Consider the following 18,217-nt stretch of genomic DNA (forward strand, 5'->3'; position numbering starts at 1 on the left):
CTGATGGGTTCTGGTATGCTGTGTATGTCCTCTTCAGTAAAAACAGACACAAAAAATGTGTTCAGTTTGTCAGCGATTGCTTTGTCCTCCTTTAGCTCTCCCTTTATTCCTTGGTCATCCAACGGTCCCACCGCTTCCTTTGCAGGACGTTTCCCTTTAATATATTGAAAGAACGGCTTGAAGTTTTTCACCTCCTTGGCTATTTTTTCCTCGTAGTCTTTTTTGGCCCCTTTTACTGCCTTATGGCACCTGCGTTATGTTGTTTGTTTTTGTTCCAGTTTTCGTCTTTTTTTAATCTTTTCCATTCCTTAAGACTTTTTTGTTTGTTTCTGATCGCTTCCTTTACCTCTACAGTGAGCTACGCTGGTTCTTTTGTCTTTTTCCTCTTTGATCCTTTGTTATACGAGGTATATATAGATTTTGTGCTTCGGTGACTGTATCCTTAAAAAGAGACCAAGCTTGCTCTAACGTCTTTACAGTGTTTATCCTCTTAATCTTCTTCCCCACCATGCGTCTCATCCCTTCGTAATTCCCTTTTCGGAAGTTTAGCGCCATGGCCGTCGTTCTGGACCGATGTTTCGCCCATATTTCCAGGTTGAAGCGGATCATATTGTGATCCCTGTTTCCCAGCATCCCTTCTACATCATGTGCCGGTCCTCGCAGTCCATTTAGAATTAGGTCTAGAATTGCGTTTCCTCTTGTATTTTCCTTGACAAGTTGTTCCAGGAAGCATTTGCCTACAGTTTCCAGGAACTTGGTCTCTCTAACACAGCCAGAGGTGACTAGGTTCCATTCTATCCCATGATAGTTGAAGTTCCCTTGATAACTGCGTTGCCTCCCTTGCAGTTGCGTTTAATCTCTTCCATCATTTCTCCATCAATTTCTTCAGACTGCCCTGGGGGTCGGTAGATGCCTATCCTCGTTTCCGGTCCATTTGTTCCTGGAATTTTGACCCATAGAGACTCTTAACTTATCCGTCCATAGAGACTCTAACTTATAAATATGTGGAGAATGGACCATGTAACTGCTCTACAAGTTTCCTCAGGAGAAATTGCCCGCATCTCCTCCCATGAAACCACTACACTTCTGGTAGTGTGCTCTCAAAGCTATTGGAAACTGTTGCCTAAAACCAATGTATGTGGAAGATATCATCATACAGATCCATCTGAAAATGGTCGCCTTTAAAGTAAGCCTGCTACTCCTAGTAGCATTTATCAAAACAAAAAGATACTCAGAAAGATAGTCATTCGTCACTTCTAGGTATTTAAGAGCTCTTCTCACATCCAGTAATTTCAACACTTCGTCCCTCAGCTGGGAGCCCGTGGACTGAAAGACAGGTAACTTGACTTCCTTGATTGATATAAAACAACATGACCACCTTCGGTAAAAATGAGGGTACAAATCAAAAAGCACAGTTACTTACCGTAACAGGTGTTATCCAGGGACAGCAGGCAGATATTCTTAACGCATGGGTGACGTCACCGACGGAGCCCCAGTACGGACACTTTTAACTAGAAAGTTCTAGTTGGCCGCACCGCGCATGCGCGAGTGCCTTCCCGCCCGATGGAGGAGTGCGTGGTCCCCAGTTAAGATAAGCCAGCTAAGAAGCCAACCCGGGGAGGTGGGTGGGACGTAAGAATATCTGCCTGCTGTCCCTGAATAACACCTGTTACGGTAAGTAACTGTGCTTTATCCCAGGACAAGCAGGCAGCATATTCTTGACACATGGGTGACCTATAAGCTAACAGAGAGGGAGGAGGGATGGTTGGCCATTAGGAAAATAAATTATGTAACACAGATTGGCCGAAGTGTCCATCCCGTCTGGAGAAGGCATCCAGACAGTAGTGAGTAGTGAATGTGCGAACTGAGGACCAAGTGGCAGCCTTGCAGATTTCCTCGATGGGCGTGGAACAGAGGAAAGCCACAGAAGCAGCCATAGCTCTGACCCTGTGAGCCGTGACAGCACCTTCCAGTGAGAGACCGGCCCGAGCATAACAGAACGCAATGCAGGCAGCCAGCCAGTTGGAAAGCGTCCGTTTAGAGACAGGGCGACCTAGACGGTTAAGAGTCGAAGGATAAAAAGAGCTGAGGGGACGAGCGGTGAGCCCTGGTACGGTCAAGGTAGTATGCAAGGGCACGCTTACAATCCAGCGTGTGTAACGCCTGTTCCCCAGGATGAGAATGGGGCTTAGGGAAAAAGACAGGCAACACAATGGATTGGTTGAGGTGGAAGTCCGAGACCACCTTGGGAAGGAATTTAGGATGGGTACGCAGAACCACCTTGTCATGGTGAAAAACAGTGAAAGGTGGGTCGGCAACCAGTGCATGCAGCTCACTAACCCTCCTGGCAGAGGTGATGGCAATGAGGAAAAGCACCTTCCATGTCAGAAATTTGAGTGAAGTAGTGGCAAGAGGCTCAAACGGAGGTTTCATGAGGGCTGATAAAACCACATTCAGGTCCCAGACGACTGGAGGCTTCAGAGGTGGTTTGACATTGAAGAGGCCTCTCATGAACCAGGAAACCAGGGGATGAGCCGTAAGCGGTTTTCCGAGGATAGGCTCATGAAACACAGTGATGGCACTGAGGTGGACTCTGATTGAGGTGGACTTAAGGCCAGCATCGGATAGAGAGAGCAAATAGTCCAGTACAGTTTCCACCGCCAAAGAGGTAGGATAGTGGTGATGCAGTAGACACCAAGAAGAGAACCTGGTCCACTTCTGATGGTAACATTGGAGGGTAGCCGGTTTCCTGGAGGCATCCAAAATGCGACGGACAGGCTGAGACAGATTCTCTGGAGAGGTCAGCCCGAGAGAAACCAAGCTGTCAGGTGGAGCGAGGACAGATTGGGATGTAGTAGAGACTGATGCTGCTGCGTAAGTAGAGTAGGAAACACAGGAAGAGGAATGGGCTCCCTGGAGCTGAGCTGGAGCAGGAGGGAGAACCAGTGTTGGCGAGGCCACCGAGGAGCGATGAGAATCACGGTGGCTCTGTCCCTGCGGAGTTTGAATAACGTCCGCAACATCAGAGGCAGTGGAGGAAAGGCATAGAGGAACTGATCCGTCCAGTCGAGCAGGAATGCATCTGGGGCCAGACGATGAGGAGAGAAGAGTCTGGAACAGAACTGGGGCAGCTGATGGATGTGAGGAGCTGCAAAGAGGTCCACCTGAGGAGTGCCCCAGCGAGCAAAGATGGAGCGGAGTGTGGGAGGATCCAGAGTCCACTCGTGAGGTTGAAGGATGCGGCTGAGATTGTCGGCCAGGGAGTTCTGTTCGCCCTGGATATAGACAGCCTTGAGGAAGACTGTGGGCCGTGGCCCAGGTCCAAATGCGGATGGCCTCCTGACAGAGGAGGAGAGATCCGGTGCCGCCTTGCTTGTTTATGTAGTACATGGCGACTTGGTTGTCTGTGCATAGGAGAAGAACCTGAGGGTAGAGAAGGTGCTGGAAGGCCTTGAAAGCATAGAACATGGCCCTGAGTTCCAGGAAGTTGATGTGATGCTGACGCTCCTGATGGGTCCAGAGTCCCTGGGTGCGAAGATCTCCCAGGTGAGCTCCCCATGCATAGGGGGAGGCATCTGTGGTTATGATCATGGAGTGAGGGGGTAGATGAAAGAGTAGACCCCTGGAAAGATTGGAGGAGTTCAACCACCAGTGAAAAGATTGCTGAAGAGACGATGTCACAGAGATGGGACGAGAAAGAGGATCCGTGGTCTGTGACCATTGGTTGGCCAGCGTCCATTGAGGTGTCCTGAGGTGGAGTCGCGCCAGAGGAAGCACATGGACCGTTGAGGCCATGTGGCCCAGGAGGACCATCATTTGCCGAGCTGGAATGGAGCGACGAAGGAGCACCTGACGGCAGAGGTGGAGCAGGGTCCGTTGGCGGTCTGAAGGGAGAAACGCCCTCATCAGAGTGGTGTCAAGGACGGCTCCAATAAACTGAAGTCGCTGTGTGGGAAGCAGATGCGACTTGGGGTAGTTGATCTCGAACCCCAGGAGGTGGAGGAAGGAGATGGTGTGCTGAGTGGCTTGTAGCACAAGAGGAGACGTAGGTGCTTTCACTAACCAATCATCCAAGTAGGGGAACACCTGGAGGTTGTGGGACCTGAGAAAGGCCGCCACCACAATGAGGCATTTGATGAACACCCTGGGCGATGATGCGAGGCCAAATGGTAGCACTTTGTACTGATAGTGACGGTGCTGTACCTGAAATCGAAGGTAGCGACGTGAAGTCAGATGGATTGGAATGTGAGTGTAGGCCTCTTTGAGGTCTAGGGAACATAGCCAGTCGTGTTGAGAGAGAAGAGGGTAAAGCGTGGCAAGGGAGAGCATTCTGAACTTTTCCTTGACCAGACACTTGTTGAGGTCCCGGAGATCGAGGATGGGACGGAGGTCTCCTGTCTTCTTGGGAACCAGGAAGTAGCGGGAGTAGAATCCCTGAGCCCTTTGGGCTGGGGGTACCTCTTCGATGGCATTGAGAAGAAGGAGGGATTGGACCTCCCTCAGGAGAAGGGATTGGGAGGAGTGAGAAACAGACTCTATGGGAGGATTGTCTGGTGGAAGAGTCTGGAAGTTTAGAGAGTAGCCGTGGCGAATGATGTTGAGGACCCACAGGTCTGATGTGATGACCTCCCAACGGCTGAGGAAGAGTTGAAGGCGTCCTCCGATCGGTTGAGGAAGAGGCAAGGATGGTGGGAGACTGGCTATGCCCTGGAGAAAGGAGTCAAAAGGGCTGAGATGGCTTTGACGGAGGGAGAGGCTTGGCAGGTTGGTGAGACTGTGAGCGAGCCTGAGTTTGATGCTGTTGCCGAGGTCGGCGAGGCTGTTGTTGAGGCGGGTTGAGAGGTCTGGCCGAGAACCTGCGTTGGTAGGAAAACTGCTGTCTGTAGGGGCGAGCAGGTGGAGTCTTCTTCTTAGGTTTTATCAGAGTATCCCACCTGGTCTCGTGTGCTGAGAGTTTCTGGGTGGTTGAGTCCAGGGACTCCCCGAAGAGTTCATCACCAAGACAAGGTGCGTTAGCCAGGCGGTCTTGGTGATTAATGTCGAGGTCAGAAACTCTCAGCCAGGCCAGGCGCCTCATGGCCACAGCCATGGCAGATGCTCGAGAGGTTAACTCAAAAGAGTCATAAATGGAGTGCACCATGAATTTCCGGAGTTGGAGTAGACTGGAAATTTGTTGTTGAAAAACAGGAACCTTACGTTCAGGGATGTATTTTTGTAAGGAGGAGAGTTGTTGCACCAGATGCTTCATATAGAAGGAGAAGTGGAAGGTGTAATTATTAGCCCTGTTGGCAAGCATTGAATTTTGATAAAGGCGCTTGCCAAATTTATCCATCGTTCTGCCCTCTCTGCCAGGAGGGGTGGAGGCATAAACACTGGAGCCCAGGGTTTTCTTTAAGGTGGACTCCACTAGAAGAGATTCATGGGGTAGTTGAGGTTTGTCGAACCCCGGGATAGGAATGACCCTGTACAAACTATCCAGTTTTTGAGGGGCTCCCGGTACCGTGAGAGGGTTTTCCCAATTTTTGTAAAAAGTTTCCCGTAAGATGTCGACGGGTAACTTCAAAAATTCTTTGGGGGGTTGTTCGAAGTCTAAGGCGTCGAGAAAAGCCTGGGACTTCTTAGAGTCGGATTGAAAGAACCGCCGACATCTCCCTTAGAAATTTAGTGAATGAGGACTGTTCAGGTTTGGAACCGGTATCGACCATCGAGGGGTTCCTCGTCCGTTGATGAAGCCTCATCATCGGTACCGGGTGGGGATTCTTCCCATAAGTCCGGGTCCCTGACGTCGGTGTGTGCAGGACGGGACGGTGGTGTGGATGGCTCAGCGTGGCGAGTCTTAGAGATTTGCCAGAGCGCATCGAGACGGTACCGGGGGGACCGGTGTCGGTCTTGATGTCGGGGAGGGTCGGCATCAGAGCGTGGTTGCACAGGAGGATTGAGTGGTTCAGCCGCGAGCACCGGCATGGACGTGTTCAACGGTACCGATGGGGTCGACACCGGTGGTATGGTGCGAGGCTCGGGCCGGTCTGGTACCGGAAGGAGTGGGGCCAACATTGCTGGCAACAGGGGTTGGAGTTGCTGCTGTAGTTGCTCCTGCAATTGGCTTTGGAGTATGGCCACAATGCGGTCGTCCAGGGGAGGCACCGGTACTGCTTTTTTCTTTTTCGGTACCATAGGTGCCGCTCCATGCCCCGGCGATAAGGAGGCCGATGACGAGGCACTCACCGAAATCGGGGCGGAGCTTTTGCGGGGTCGGCATGATGTCGGGAGGACCGGCGTCGCAGCTGTAGCAGGAGGGCGCTCAAGGGAAGTGGAAGGCTTCTTAGCCGGCTTACCTGGTGCTAGCGACCCCGAGGAAGGATCAGGCGTCGTCGAAGTAGTCGGTGCTGACTTTTGCGGTGCCGTCGACGGCGCGGCCGATTCCATGGCAGATCCGGTACCGAAAAGGATATTCTGTTGGATCTGTCTATTTTTTAATGTACGTTTTTTAAGAGTAGCACAGCGGGTGCAGGTGTCAGCCCGACACTCTGGACCCCAGGCACTGTAGGCACCAATTGTGCGGGTCAGTGAGAGAGATCGGGCATGCACACTGCTGGCACTTCTTAAAGCCCGGCTGAGGGGGCATGAAGGGAAACACGGCCTCCGCAAAATCAAAACTGGATTTCTCAATATGTATGGTGGCAACAGGCCCCGCCGGGGCCGGCCTGAAAAATAAAGAAAAAAGAAGAAGCAAAGTTTTTTGTTTTTTTAAACTGAAAAGAAACCCGAAGGGAAAAAGAACAAAAAAGAAGAAAATTTTGCGAGCGGGAAGGCAAAAATCAGATTTTTCAACAGCTGTTGAAAACACATGCGTCTTCTTCGCTCCGCGGAAACAAAGAAACTGGGGACCACGCACTCCTCCGTCGGGCGGGAAGGCACTCGCGCATGCGCGGTGCGGCCAACTAGAACTTTCTAGTTAAAAGTGTCCGTACCGGGGCTCCGTCGGTGACGTCACCCATGCGTTAAGAATATGCTGCCTGCTTGTCCTGGGATAATGTGTCCGCTTCTGTAATTCTGAGAAATGGATCTCTGCAAGGCAGAGCCTGTATTTCCGAGACATGTTTCACGGAGACTATGACTACCAAAAAGACGGTCTTCACTGTTAGATCCAGCAGACATCCCACAAAGGGGAGTCTGCTCAAGGTGCCTTTAGAAGCCGAGACTTCCACCATGGCCTAATCCAGAGCATTCTGCAGGCAGAGATGGAATACGCTGACAACTAGTCAATCCCCACCATAAGCAGCTGGGGACATACTTAAATCATCTATGCTGGAAAGCCTACGAACTCTGGTAAGACAGGTTCGTATCACAAAAGCCACTGAGGCAGACTTAAAACCCAAAGCCAGGGCCTCAAACTGATGCTTGAGGATTATATCCACTTGGTGGTCCTGTGCATTCTTCCATATGACCTCCCCTCACTAGGGAGGGAAGTACGCTTGGTAATTTGCACTACCAGCAAGTCCACCTTGGACTGGATGAATAACTCCTGAAAATCAGGAGCCAAGGGACACAGACATGTCATTGCCTTTACACCCTATAAGGAGCCCTCCAGGACCTCCCAGTGCTCTGTAATTAAAGAAAAATGAAGTCTGCGCTACCACTACCTGAAGCGGTTCCAGATCTAATTCCCTCAGCTGACCTTTTGAACAGGCGGTGCACCATAGGATCTTCTCCTTGCTTAAGGGAAACAACTGCCTCCTGGCTTTGCCTAGGCTCTGCAGTGCCCACACACCTGCACATTGCCTTCACTCTTTCCCCAGGCTCCTGAGGGATTCTTTTTCCCAAAGGATATTTTGCAATCCCCCATCTTTACTGATGCCAAATGGGATGAAGCCTGTAGTTCCCACTCCTCCCTCAAGTGGCGTATGGCCACTGTTCAGTCAGTCATCCATCTTAAATCTGGCATGAAATAGGGGTATCACCACTAGAGTCCATGCCTAGTGATTTCTACTGAAATTGGGGTTTTCTTGAGGCAAATGGAAGCTTTCTCTCAAAATTGGGAAAATCCAAGATGGCCACCACTAAAATGTGGTTGCAGCAAAAACAGCCCCAGGATCAAAAAATTCTGAGAAGGGGTTATTGGAGGTAGGGAACCCTAAATACAGCCCCAGATGATCTTAAAACCACCATAGACTTGTATATGTAGAACTGTATGTATGTGTGCTGGGAAAGCCTGCTGCAGCTGACAGAGAAGCTGGGAACTGGAGGACACTGCCTTACTCGACAATCCAGATCCACGTATTGAAAGCTTCAGTTTGCCATTCAGACCAAAAATCCGACTGAGACATCAGCCCCTGTGGATCCATTTGCGAGCAGGGGGAGAATTTAATGCAGCCAGCACCCATTAAGCCCAGCTGGTCCAAGCAGCTTGTGCTCAAGCAACTGATGACTCAGGATGCGAGCTAGTTTCAAGGGAACAGTTAGCTCAAAAGGTTCAAAGAAGGCTGACTGGCCTGGAACCCAAAGCTTATCGTGCTAGCTTCAGATTTCTGACAGTCTGTGTCCTCTCCCAGACAGAGCTACCCCCAGGGTCACCAGGGGTCCTTTCTAGCAATAAAAGTCTTGGACTCAAATAGAAAACGCAAAACTAATTATAAATGTTCAGAGATCAGAAACGCCCTTCACAACTCGCTTGCAGAAGGGAAAAACTGGAGGAAGTAGATCTGAATTAAATTGCATCCTTCTGCAGACAACTCCTAAGTATGGGATATTATTATCAGGACTTGTATGCTTTGTGTAACAGAATGTGCCATTCTATCACCGCATCTCATTGATATACTTAGAAAAGGTACAGAGGTAGGGACCAGACAGTCAATACCCTTCTTCTCCATGCCCTGCAAATAAAAGTAACTGTAAGCAAATCTCCCTTCTTCTCCATGGCCTGCAAATAAAAGTAACTGTAAGCAAATCTCGCTCATGTATTGTCATTGTGGGTATCCTGCAAATCTGACTGGTTGGATGTGGCCTGAGGACTGGGTTGAGAACCCCTGCCTTAGCACACATGACTAAGTTCAGGTCACATGTATACTGTTTCACATCCTTCACTTGGTGACAGAGGAGCAGCTATAGTAGTGGTCTCAAACTCGTGGCCCATGGGTACTATTTTGAGGCCTTCGATATTATAAATGATTCTTTATAGAAAACTTGTGCCTTAAGTGACCGGCGGTCACTGTAACCTCACGCAAGCGCTTTCCTGAGTCTATGCGATTGTGAGGTGGAGTCCAATCATATGCAGACACAGGAAAGCGCTTGCATGAGGTTACAGCAGTGAGGCGGGGAAACGGTCCAGAACGTAAGGTAACCATTGGAGGCAGTGCAGCTTATGTGTGTGTCTGGAGCTGAAGGTGGATGCAACCGCTGGACACTTAAGGAACAAGTTTGCCATAAAGAATCATTCTTTATAATACCAAAGGCCTCAAAATAGTTGGTCCAAAATCTTGTCTCTTGCAATTGATACTTTGATAGTTTTTCACTTCCTGCATGTTGCACTGCTTTCAGCTTATAGTTAAAAAACTTATACTTTAAAGTTTATAATAAGTTTATAAATCTTATAACTATAAGTTAGCTATACACAGCTGAAAGCTTTATTATATTTATTATTATAAACTTATAGTTATAAGATTTATAAACTATATTACAACTATATGACAACTTTGCTTGAGGTAAAACTCATTATAGTTACTATAATGAGTTTTACCTCATGCAAAGTTGTCTTTTCTTTAATAAGACATTAATTATTTTTTCTGCAGCCCTCCATGTATCTACAAATCCAAACTGTGGCCCTGTAAAGGGTTTGAGACTGCTGAGCTATAGCTTATGTTCATAGTGGATCATGGAGGCACTTCTGTAAAGGGTGTTTAAAAGGCAAGCACCTAAAATCTAGGTGCTAAGCTAGTATTCTATAATGGAAAATTTGTGTGCCTCATTCATTATGGAACATTACCATAGGTCACTTACGCATAGTCTATGGGCGTAGCTAACTTAGTGTTTCCCAAGTTGGTCCTGGAATATTCCTTCCCAGGAAGGATCTGAAGATGTCCAAAATGAATATGCAAGAAAGAGATTTGCATATAAAGGAAACAATGTATACAAATCTTTCATGCATATTCATTGCAGATATCCTGGAAACCTGACTTGGAAGAGGGTACTCCAGAACAGATTTAGGAAACACTGACCTTAATATGCTAGTTAAGCTAGTGCTTTATTTCAAATGATGTCAAGCTTCCTAAATCAGGGGTTTTTAGCCAGTCATCAGGGCACCCACCTAGCCAGTCAGGTTTTCAGGATACCCAAATTGAATATGCATGAGCTCCATTAGCATGTCTACCTCCACTGTATACTAGTCTAGCAGCTCATGTATATTCATTATAGGTATCCTGAAAACCAAACTGGCTAGGTGTACTTTAAGGACTGGGTTGAGAACCCCTGGCTTAAATCTTGCAAATGTCACTTTCCTAGTTACACATTTTATAGATCAGCACCTAACTGCCATTTGAATGCCAATTTAGGCTCCCAGTAGGTACACTATATAAGCAGGGTTTCTCAATTATAGTCCTTAGGCAGGGCAGGTTTTCAGGATAGCCACATTGAATATGCGTGAGAGAAATTTAAATGCCTTGCCTCCTAGGTATGCAAATTTCTCTCACGCATATTCATTGTGGCTATCCTGAAATTGTGCCAGTGGACTTCAAGGACTGGAATGGAGTAATTGTGCTAGATAGAACGAGAAGCCATCTGTTATTCATCATTAACCTCCCTTTGTAACTAGTAGCTGCACGCTGCTGTCAAAGGACCAGCTTCCCCCCTCAAAATCATTTGTCCTCAAGCCTGTTTTGTAACTAGTTCTATTTATATCCCCTTGCAGGAATATGCAGATTCACTGCAGATCCCGTTCCTGGAGACCAGCGCCAAAAATGCCACCAATGTAGAACAGGCCTTTGTCACCATGGCCACGGAAATTAAGAATCGTGTGGGGACCGGTCCCACCCACGACGACTCCCAGAAACCCAACATCCGCATCCAGAGTGCACCCCTGAAACAGGGTGGGACAGGTGGGGGTGGGGGATGCTGCTAGAGCCCCTCCACCCCTTCTCCCTACTGTAACAATGAATCGGGACAGCCAGTGTGTGAGCCAGAGCTACAAGCTCTTTCTATTTATTTTAAGTTAATTTCTTTTATTTATTTGATGTTCTTCTAATTGCTGGGGCCATGACAGCAGCTCTGCATAACAATTTCTTTTTGTTCAACATATGGGGCACCTTGCACCACTGTTTAATAATATATAAATAGGTAGCTCTTTAAGAGAGCATACTATGGTCAGGAAATCCATAGGTCAGCACAACATAACCCCCTCCCAGGCTATGAGGTAAGGGAGAGAAAGTCCTCTGCCTTTGGCTGTAACAATCTCTCTCCTCAGATAAGACAGGTTGCCACAGCAGGCACTGAGGGGAATAGGTGGCGCTCTTGCAACATAACAGCCCTAGTCGGGGTTCAAGAGCATAAGCCAAGTTGGGCAAGACCTGAAGAGACACAGTCCTATGTGAGCAGATGCTGAGCCTGAGCCCCTCCTCCCAGCAACCAAGAAGCCAGAACCATGATTATGGCCAGGTTACTCACTACTGTGACTTCTGCTAGAAAGAATGATGAATAAACCTGTATCGGATTTTTCTCTTATGTTTTTTTTTGTAAATATTTAACAGCAAAATCCACCAGAGTACCTGTTCCAAAGAAGGGCAGCAACCAATGCTCCACCTCTTTCTGCCTCTTCTAAAACATTTCATGAGCCACAACGAAGGATTGAACAGTCTGACATGAACAGTCTGACATGCTCTCAGCCATTACACATACCAAACATAGCATTTATGCTACCTAGTTCGCTCCCACCTCTTCCAGAAAATGTGGGGCAGGGTGCACTTACTAGAGAGAGACAAGGGAAGTATTCTTTAAACACAATATTTCTCTTCTTTAGCAAAACACAGGAAACACACTGAGGAACAAAACCCTTTCTCTTTTCACCACCTTACCAGATAGGAAGCTAGGCTGCATAAGCTGAACTGTAACACGATAACAGTAAAAAGATACTGCTCCTGCTTCTACCGTGCAAGGCAAAGTGGCCATTCTTCTAAAGCAGTTACATTAAAAACTAAAAAATAACTTAAAAGGGCCACTATCAGAACAAACATAATACGAGTCCAATTCGTCTCTGCCCCAGTGACCGGATGAGATTTAACATGATGACTCCAAAACAACTCAGGAAACCACAGCTTCAGCTACGCCCATTCAGAAGGTGATCTCTTCCACTGTCAGATCTTCTCGCTTTGGCCTAGGGAACCTGTCTACTAACTGTTTTCTTGGCCAGTCGCCTAGGCCCTTCTTGCTCAGGTGACTGTACAACTGATTTTTGGCCTGCTGGTAGTCCAAAGCTGCCATCTGAAACAGAAAATAATTTAACAAAAGAAAGCATTAAATATACTGCTTATAATAGCTGTCTAAGATTACAGTATAAAAATGTTAAAAATAAAATTTTGGGGAATAAAACAAAGACACATGACATAATATGATGTACAGGAACAAATGGAAGGGAAGGCTGAACTACAATTGAGAATAGGAGAGAAGAACAGCAATGGATAGAACAGATTAGGGCGGAGTAGCTATGCTCCTTGATGGTATGGATGGGAATAAGGATGTAAGCGGTCGCAAGCATCCTTAAATAGGATCCATAATGCACAAATTACTCTTTAACACATCGCCTAAAAATTACAGATGTATTACACTAGAACAGTGGCTCTCAACCAAGTCTTTTGAGCCCAATAAGGCAGCTGTATTTTTATCATATGTATAGACGTCAAGTCTAAACAAACAACAAAAGTCCAACAGGACAAAAACACACAAAAAGAAGTAGGAACGGACAATGAACACTCCACAAAATATCAAGAATGTAAAAAAACTTTGTTTATTCCAGAAAAAAGGACAAAACATTAACTGTGGACCCATAGTTGATGTTTGTCCTTTTTTATCTTTTGTGGAGTGTTCATTGTCCGTTCCCACTTTTTTGTGTGTTTTTATCATATGTAACATGAGTATCACATAGTGAAACATGACAAGACTATACTGCTTATCCAATCTGTATCTATACCAATGACAAAACTCTCCCATCCCTTCCTAGCCCTGGGAGATCCTCTGTATTTTATGCTACATATCTATGGTTGCGAGGTTTGTTTTTTTATTAAAATTTTTAAACATTTTCCACAAAACAGAGAATAATAATAATTTTATTCTTATATACCGCCAAAGCCATAGTAGTTCGAGGCGGTTTACAATAAGAAGATCTGGACAATCGGCAAAATAGTCACAATGAAAGTTGTCGAATACATGTAAGCAGGTTATAGGAGCTAATCAGAGAAAAGGAGATAGACAGGGAAGTAATCACAATGTTGTCAAGTACAGAGATAAGGCTTTAAGAGTTCTTAGATTACAAATTGGTTAAACAAGTTTGTTTTAACTAGTTTTCTAAAACTAAGATAGGATGAGGAGTGCTTAATGATGTTACCCAACCAATCGTTCTGTTGACCTGCTTGGAAAGCAAGAGTTCTGTCCAGTTATCTTTTATATTGGCAGGCCTTTACTGTTGGGTGGCTAAACATATGAACTCTACATGTAGGTCTGGTGGAACAATCCAAATTAAAATGAGAATCCAGGTACGTAGGGGCCGAACCAAGAATAGATTTGAAACAAAGACAAGCAAATTTGAACAACACTCTTGCTTCCAGGGGCAGCCAATGAAGTTTTTGATAATAGGGGGTTATGTTCCCATTTTTTTTATACAAAAAAAAAAAAAAAACCTGCTGGATTTTGGATATCAAACAAATCATACTAATCATTATCCCAGGACAAGCAGGCAGCCTATTCTCACATATGGGTGACGTCATCAACGGAGCACCGAAGCGGAAGACTTGCTTGTAGAAACTAGAAGTTTCGAGTCAGACGCACCGCACATGCGCAAGTGTCTTCCCTCCCAGCACAGGGCGCATCTCCTCAGTTCTCAGTTTTCCACGAAGGCGAGAAGTCCGTCTTTGACTCTCTGCATTTAACTTTGTTTCTTCGTGCCTTCTCTCATCATGGTTTGTTTTTATTTTCTTCGCGAATCACTGATACCTCCCATCAGTATCTCAGATTTCGGGTGGGATATCTGCATTATCAATACAGAGTGCTACCCTCTGGCCTGGATTCATCTCCCAGAGTATTCACCAGGTGCCTGGTGGTGGTAGCAGCAGCTCTAAGGAACCACAGTCTCCAGGTATTTCCCTACCTAGACGACTGGCTCAAAGATTCAACATCTCAAGGGGTTATTGTAGCGACCCAACGGACTACGTGGTTCCTACAGAGTTTGCGATTCGAAATCAACTTTCCTAAGTCCCAACTTCAGCCTTCTCAGAATCTACAGTTCATCGGAGCTGTTCTGGACACTATTCAATTCAGAACATTCCTTCCGCAACAATGTCTGGAAGCTCTCATTCAACTCTGTATGCAGTGTCTTCCTGCTCTTCAATCTCAACGACACACATGATGATACTACTAGGTCACATGGCCTCCACAGTACACGTAACTTCTTTTGCCAGCCTTCACCTCAGAATTCCTCAGTGGACCCTGGCATCTCAGTGGATGCAGGTTTGCGACCCACTTTCGACACATTGCATTCACTCCTTCATTGAGACAGTCTCTCCGCTGGTGGATGCTCTTCCAATCTCTCCAGAGGCTTGATGTTTCAAACACCCCCTCATCAGAAGGTCCTCACAACAGATTCCTCGACCTACGCTTGGGGCGCTCATCTCGATGGTCTCCGTACTCAGGGCCACTGGACCAGTACGGATTGTCAGTGTCACATCAACCTGTTGAACTCAGAGCAATTTTCAAAGCTCTCAAAGCTTTTCAACATCTTCAAGATCAGGTAGTCCTCATTCGGATGGACAACCAAGTCGCCATGTATTATGTCAACAAACAGGGAGGGATGGGATCTTCCTCCCTTTGTCAAGAAGCTCTGAAGTTTTGGGACTGGGCAATCCGCCACAATACCTTCCTCAAAGCCGTCTACATCCAAGGGGCAAAAAATTGCTTGGCGGACAACTTGAGTCATCTTCTGCAATCTCACGAATGGACACTCCATTCCTCGCCTCTACATCACATTTTTTCACAGTGGGGAACGTCTCCGATAGATCTCTTTGCAGCTCCCCACAACCACAAACTGCCTCAGTTCTGCTCCAGGATCTATTCTCCTCATCGCCTCGAGGCAGATGCTTTTCTTCTGGAATGGACGAATCTCTTCCTGTATGTATTCCCTCCATTCCCTCTCATTCTCAAGACTCTTGTCAAGTTGAAGAACGACCATGCCACCATGATTCTGATTGCTCCTCGGTGGCCGAGACAACCTTGGTACTCCCTTCTCCTTCAACTCAGCAGCAGGGAGCCATACCTTCTACCAGTTTTTCCATCTCTGCTTACACAGTCAGGGATCTCTGCTTCATCCCAACCTGCAGTCTCTACACCTGACAGCTTGATACCTCTCAATATAACTCCTCTTCAGTTTTCTCAATCTGTGAGACATTTTAGAGACTTCTAGGAAGCCTACCACTAGACAATGCTATCACCAAAAATGGACTAGATTTTCTATGTGGTGTTTTTCTCAAGATAAGGAGCCTCAACATTCCTCCTTATCTTCTGTTTTAAACTACCTTTTGCACTTATCCACCTATGTCCTCAAGTCTACATCGATCCTAGTCCATCTCAGTGCAATTGCTGCTTTCCATCAGCCTATTGAAGGAAACCCCCTTTCTGCTCATCCAGTGGTTTCCAGATTCATGAAAGGACTTTTCAATGTCAAACCGCCTCCAGTGGTTTGGGACCTCAATGTTGTTCTTACTCAATTGATGAAGCCTCCATTTGAACCAATGTGTACGGCTCATCTGAAGTATCTCACTTGAAAAGTGGTGTTTCTCATTGCCCTCACTTCTGCTCGAAGAGTCAGTGAGCTGAAAGCTTTAGTTGCTGACCCACCTTTCACTGTGTTCCATCTTGACAAGGTGGTTCTCTGTACTCATCCTAAATTCCTACCTAAAGTGGTTTCGGAATTTCATCTCAACTAATCCATTATTCTTCCAGTGTTTTTTCCAAAGCCTCATTCTCATCCTAGAGAATCAATTCTTCATACTCTGAACTGTAAACGTGCTTTGGCCTTCTATTTGGAACACACCAAACCGCACAGAACTACTCCTCAACTTTTTGTCTCCTTCGATCCAAATAAGTTGGGACATCCTATCTCTAAGCGTACCATCTCCAACTGGATGGCTGCTTGTATCTCTTTCTGCTATGCCCAGGCTGGATTACCCCTACAAAGTAGAGTCACACCCCATAAGGTCAGAGCACAATGGCAACTTCAGTAGCTTTCCTCAGATCCTATTGAGGAAATTTGCAAGGCTGCTACTTGGTCCTCGGTTCATACTTTCACTTCTCACTATTGTCTGGATGTTTTCTCCAGACAGTATGGCCATTTTGGCCAGACAGTATTACAAAATTTATTCTCCTAAATTGCCAATACTTCCACCATCCCATTCTGGTTAGCTTGGAGGTCACCCATATGTGAGAATAGGCTGCCTGCTTGTCCTGGGACAAAGCACAGATACTTACCGTAACAGGTGTTATCCAGGGACAGCAGGCAGCTATTCTCACAACTCACCCACCTTCCCTGGTTGGCTTCTCTGCTAGCTATCTGAACTGAGGAGATGCGCCCTGTGCTGGGCGGGAAGGTACTCGCGCATGCGCAGTGCGGCTGACTCAAAACTTCTAGTTTCTACAAGCAAATCTGCTTGCGAGGCTTCCACATCAGGGCTCCGTCGATGACGTCACCCATATGTGAGAATAGCTGCCTGCTGTCCCTGGATAACACCTGTTACGGTAAGTAACTGTGCTTTCTAGTGCAAAAGGCATGAATCTTGAACCAGTGTATTATTCACCTTTACTCATGAGTTTGTTTAGAAGGTGTCATCTACATTTCTTTATTGTCCCTCCAGACTGGCACAGAACGGACGGGTTTATATTCCTCTGCCAGCAGGTGGAAACTGAGACATGACTTTTGGCTACAGTACAAGTGGGCTGTGCAGTCCCATCTACAGTCTGTTCTCAGTCTCCAGCAGGTGGAGTGTTGCTTGTGCAGTCTGTGCTGTTTGTTAGGGCTTGTTGGATCTGATTAGTGAATCTTTCTTGTCCCTTTTGCTGTCCAGACAGAGCTTGGGGGACCCTCTTGGGGGTCCTTCTGACCTCAGGGGTGCCACACTCGGAAGGGTTGAGTTCCTCCCCCATTTCCCCCTACCTCCCCTTATGTCTTTGCTTTAGAGGAGCCTCAACTGGCCACTTGTTAGGCACAGACTACAGTTTAGAGAGCTGGTGGGGTCTGCTATCTTGATACAACTGGTGAGCTGTGAGAAGGAAAACCTCCCCCCAATAAAAGGGCCTGAGACTGCCATTTTTATATGGCGTTGTTGTGCGTGGGTTTTTGGCACGTTCGTTATGAGGACTTCTATAAAACAAAGTGCATTTTTTTGTGGGCACAGAGCAGTGGATGCAGCCAGCGTATGCGCAAAGTGTTCTGGCCGCCTCGGTGTCTGCTTTGGGTGTCTGCATGCAGGGCTCCCCATCGCGGATGCACCGCTCATCGGCAGGGGTAGGTGGAGACTGCTGGGATTTCCTTCCCTGCCGAGAGTCAGGGAGATTCAGCATTGATCGATTGATGGGGTGCTGGGAATTCCCTTGCCGCTGCAGGAAGTCCTGCCTTAGCAGCCTCGTTGCCACTTCTTTCAGGAGACAGTTTGTCTGCAGGTCTTTCCTCGATGGGAAGCGCAGCCTTAGGCGACCAGAACAGGTCTTGCATGTATCTTCTGCTCCTGCTGTGAATTCTGTATTGGGTGGGGGTTGGGGATGGGGGTTTGCCCTGATTTTGGGTTAGCCATGTACAAGATTTATTTACAGGTGGCAGGGGGTCCTGCTTCTGTCCCGGGCGGGAGTCTAAAATATATCACCTATCTACTAGAAAAGAATTACCAAGGTAAGTACATAATCTCTTTTTCCAGTGCAATAGGTGAGACATTCTAGACCAGGGGTGAGCAATGAGGGCCGCAATCCAGTCCAG

General features: G+C 47.0%; 2 protein-coding genes across 6 annotated transcripts in view; one reads left to right on the plus strand and one right to left on the minus strand.

Moving 5' to 3' along the window:
• LOC117365621 (ras-related protein ORAB-1-like) overlaps positions 1–11,712 on the plus strand; it is a 31,350-nt gene extending 19,638 nt beyond the window's left edge. For all 3 annotated transcript variants that reach the window (XM_033956193.1, XM_033956192.1, XM_033956194.1), the window contains exon 7: positions 10,904–11,712. In XM_033956193.1, the coding sequence (XP_033812084.1) occupies positions 10,904–11,113 (210 nt within the window). In that variant the 3' untranslated portion in view covers positions 11,114–11,712. The remainder of the gene's footprint in view (positions 1–10,903) is intronic.
• Positions 11,552–18,217, minus strand: part of LOC117365620 (adenosine deaminase domain-containing protein 2-like) — a 54,444-nt gene continuing 47,778 nt past the window's right edge. For all 3 annotated transcript variants that reach the window (XM_033956188.1, XM_033956189.1, XM_033956190.1), the window contains exon 12: positions 11,552–12,468. In XM_033956188.1, the coding sequence (XP_033812079.1) occupies positions 12,319–12,468 (150 nt within the window). In that variant the 3' untranslated portion in view covers positions 11,552–12,318. The remainder of the gene's footprint in view (positions 12,469–18,217) is intronic.

The sequence above is a fragment of the Geotrypetes seraphini genome, chromosome 8 (assembly GCF_902459505.1).
Source record: "Geotrypetes seraphini chromosome 8, aGeoSer1.1, whole genome shotgun sequence".
Taxonomy (NCBI): domain Eukaryota; kingdom Metazoa; phylum Chordata; class Amphibia; order Gymnophiona; family Dermophiidae; genus Geotrypetes; species Geotrypetes seraphini.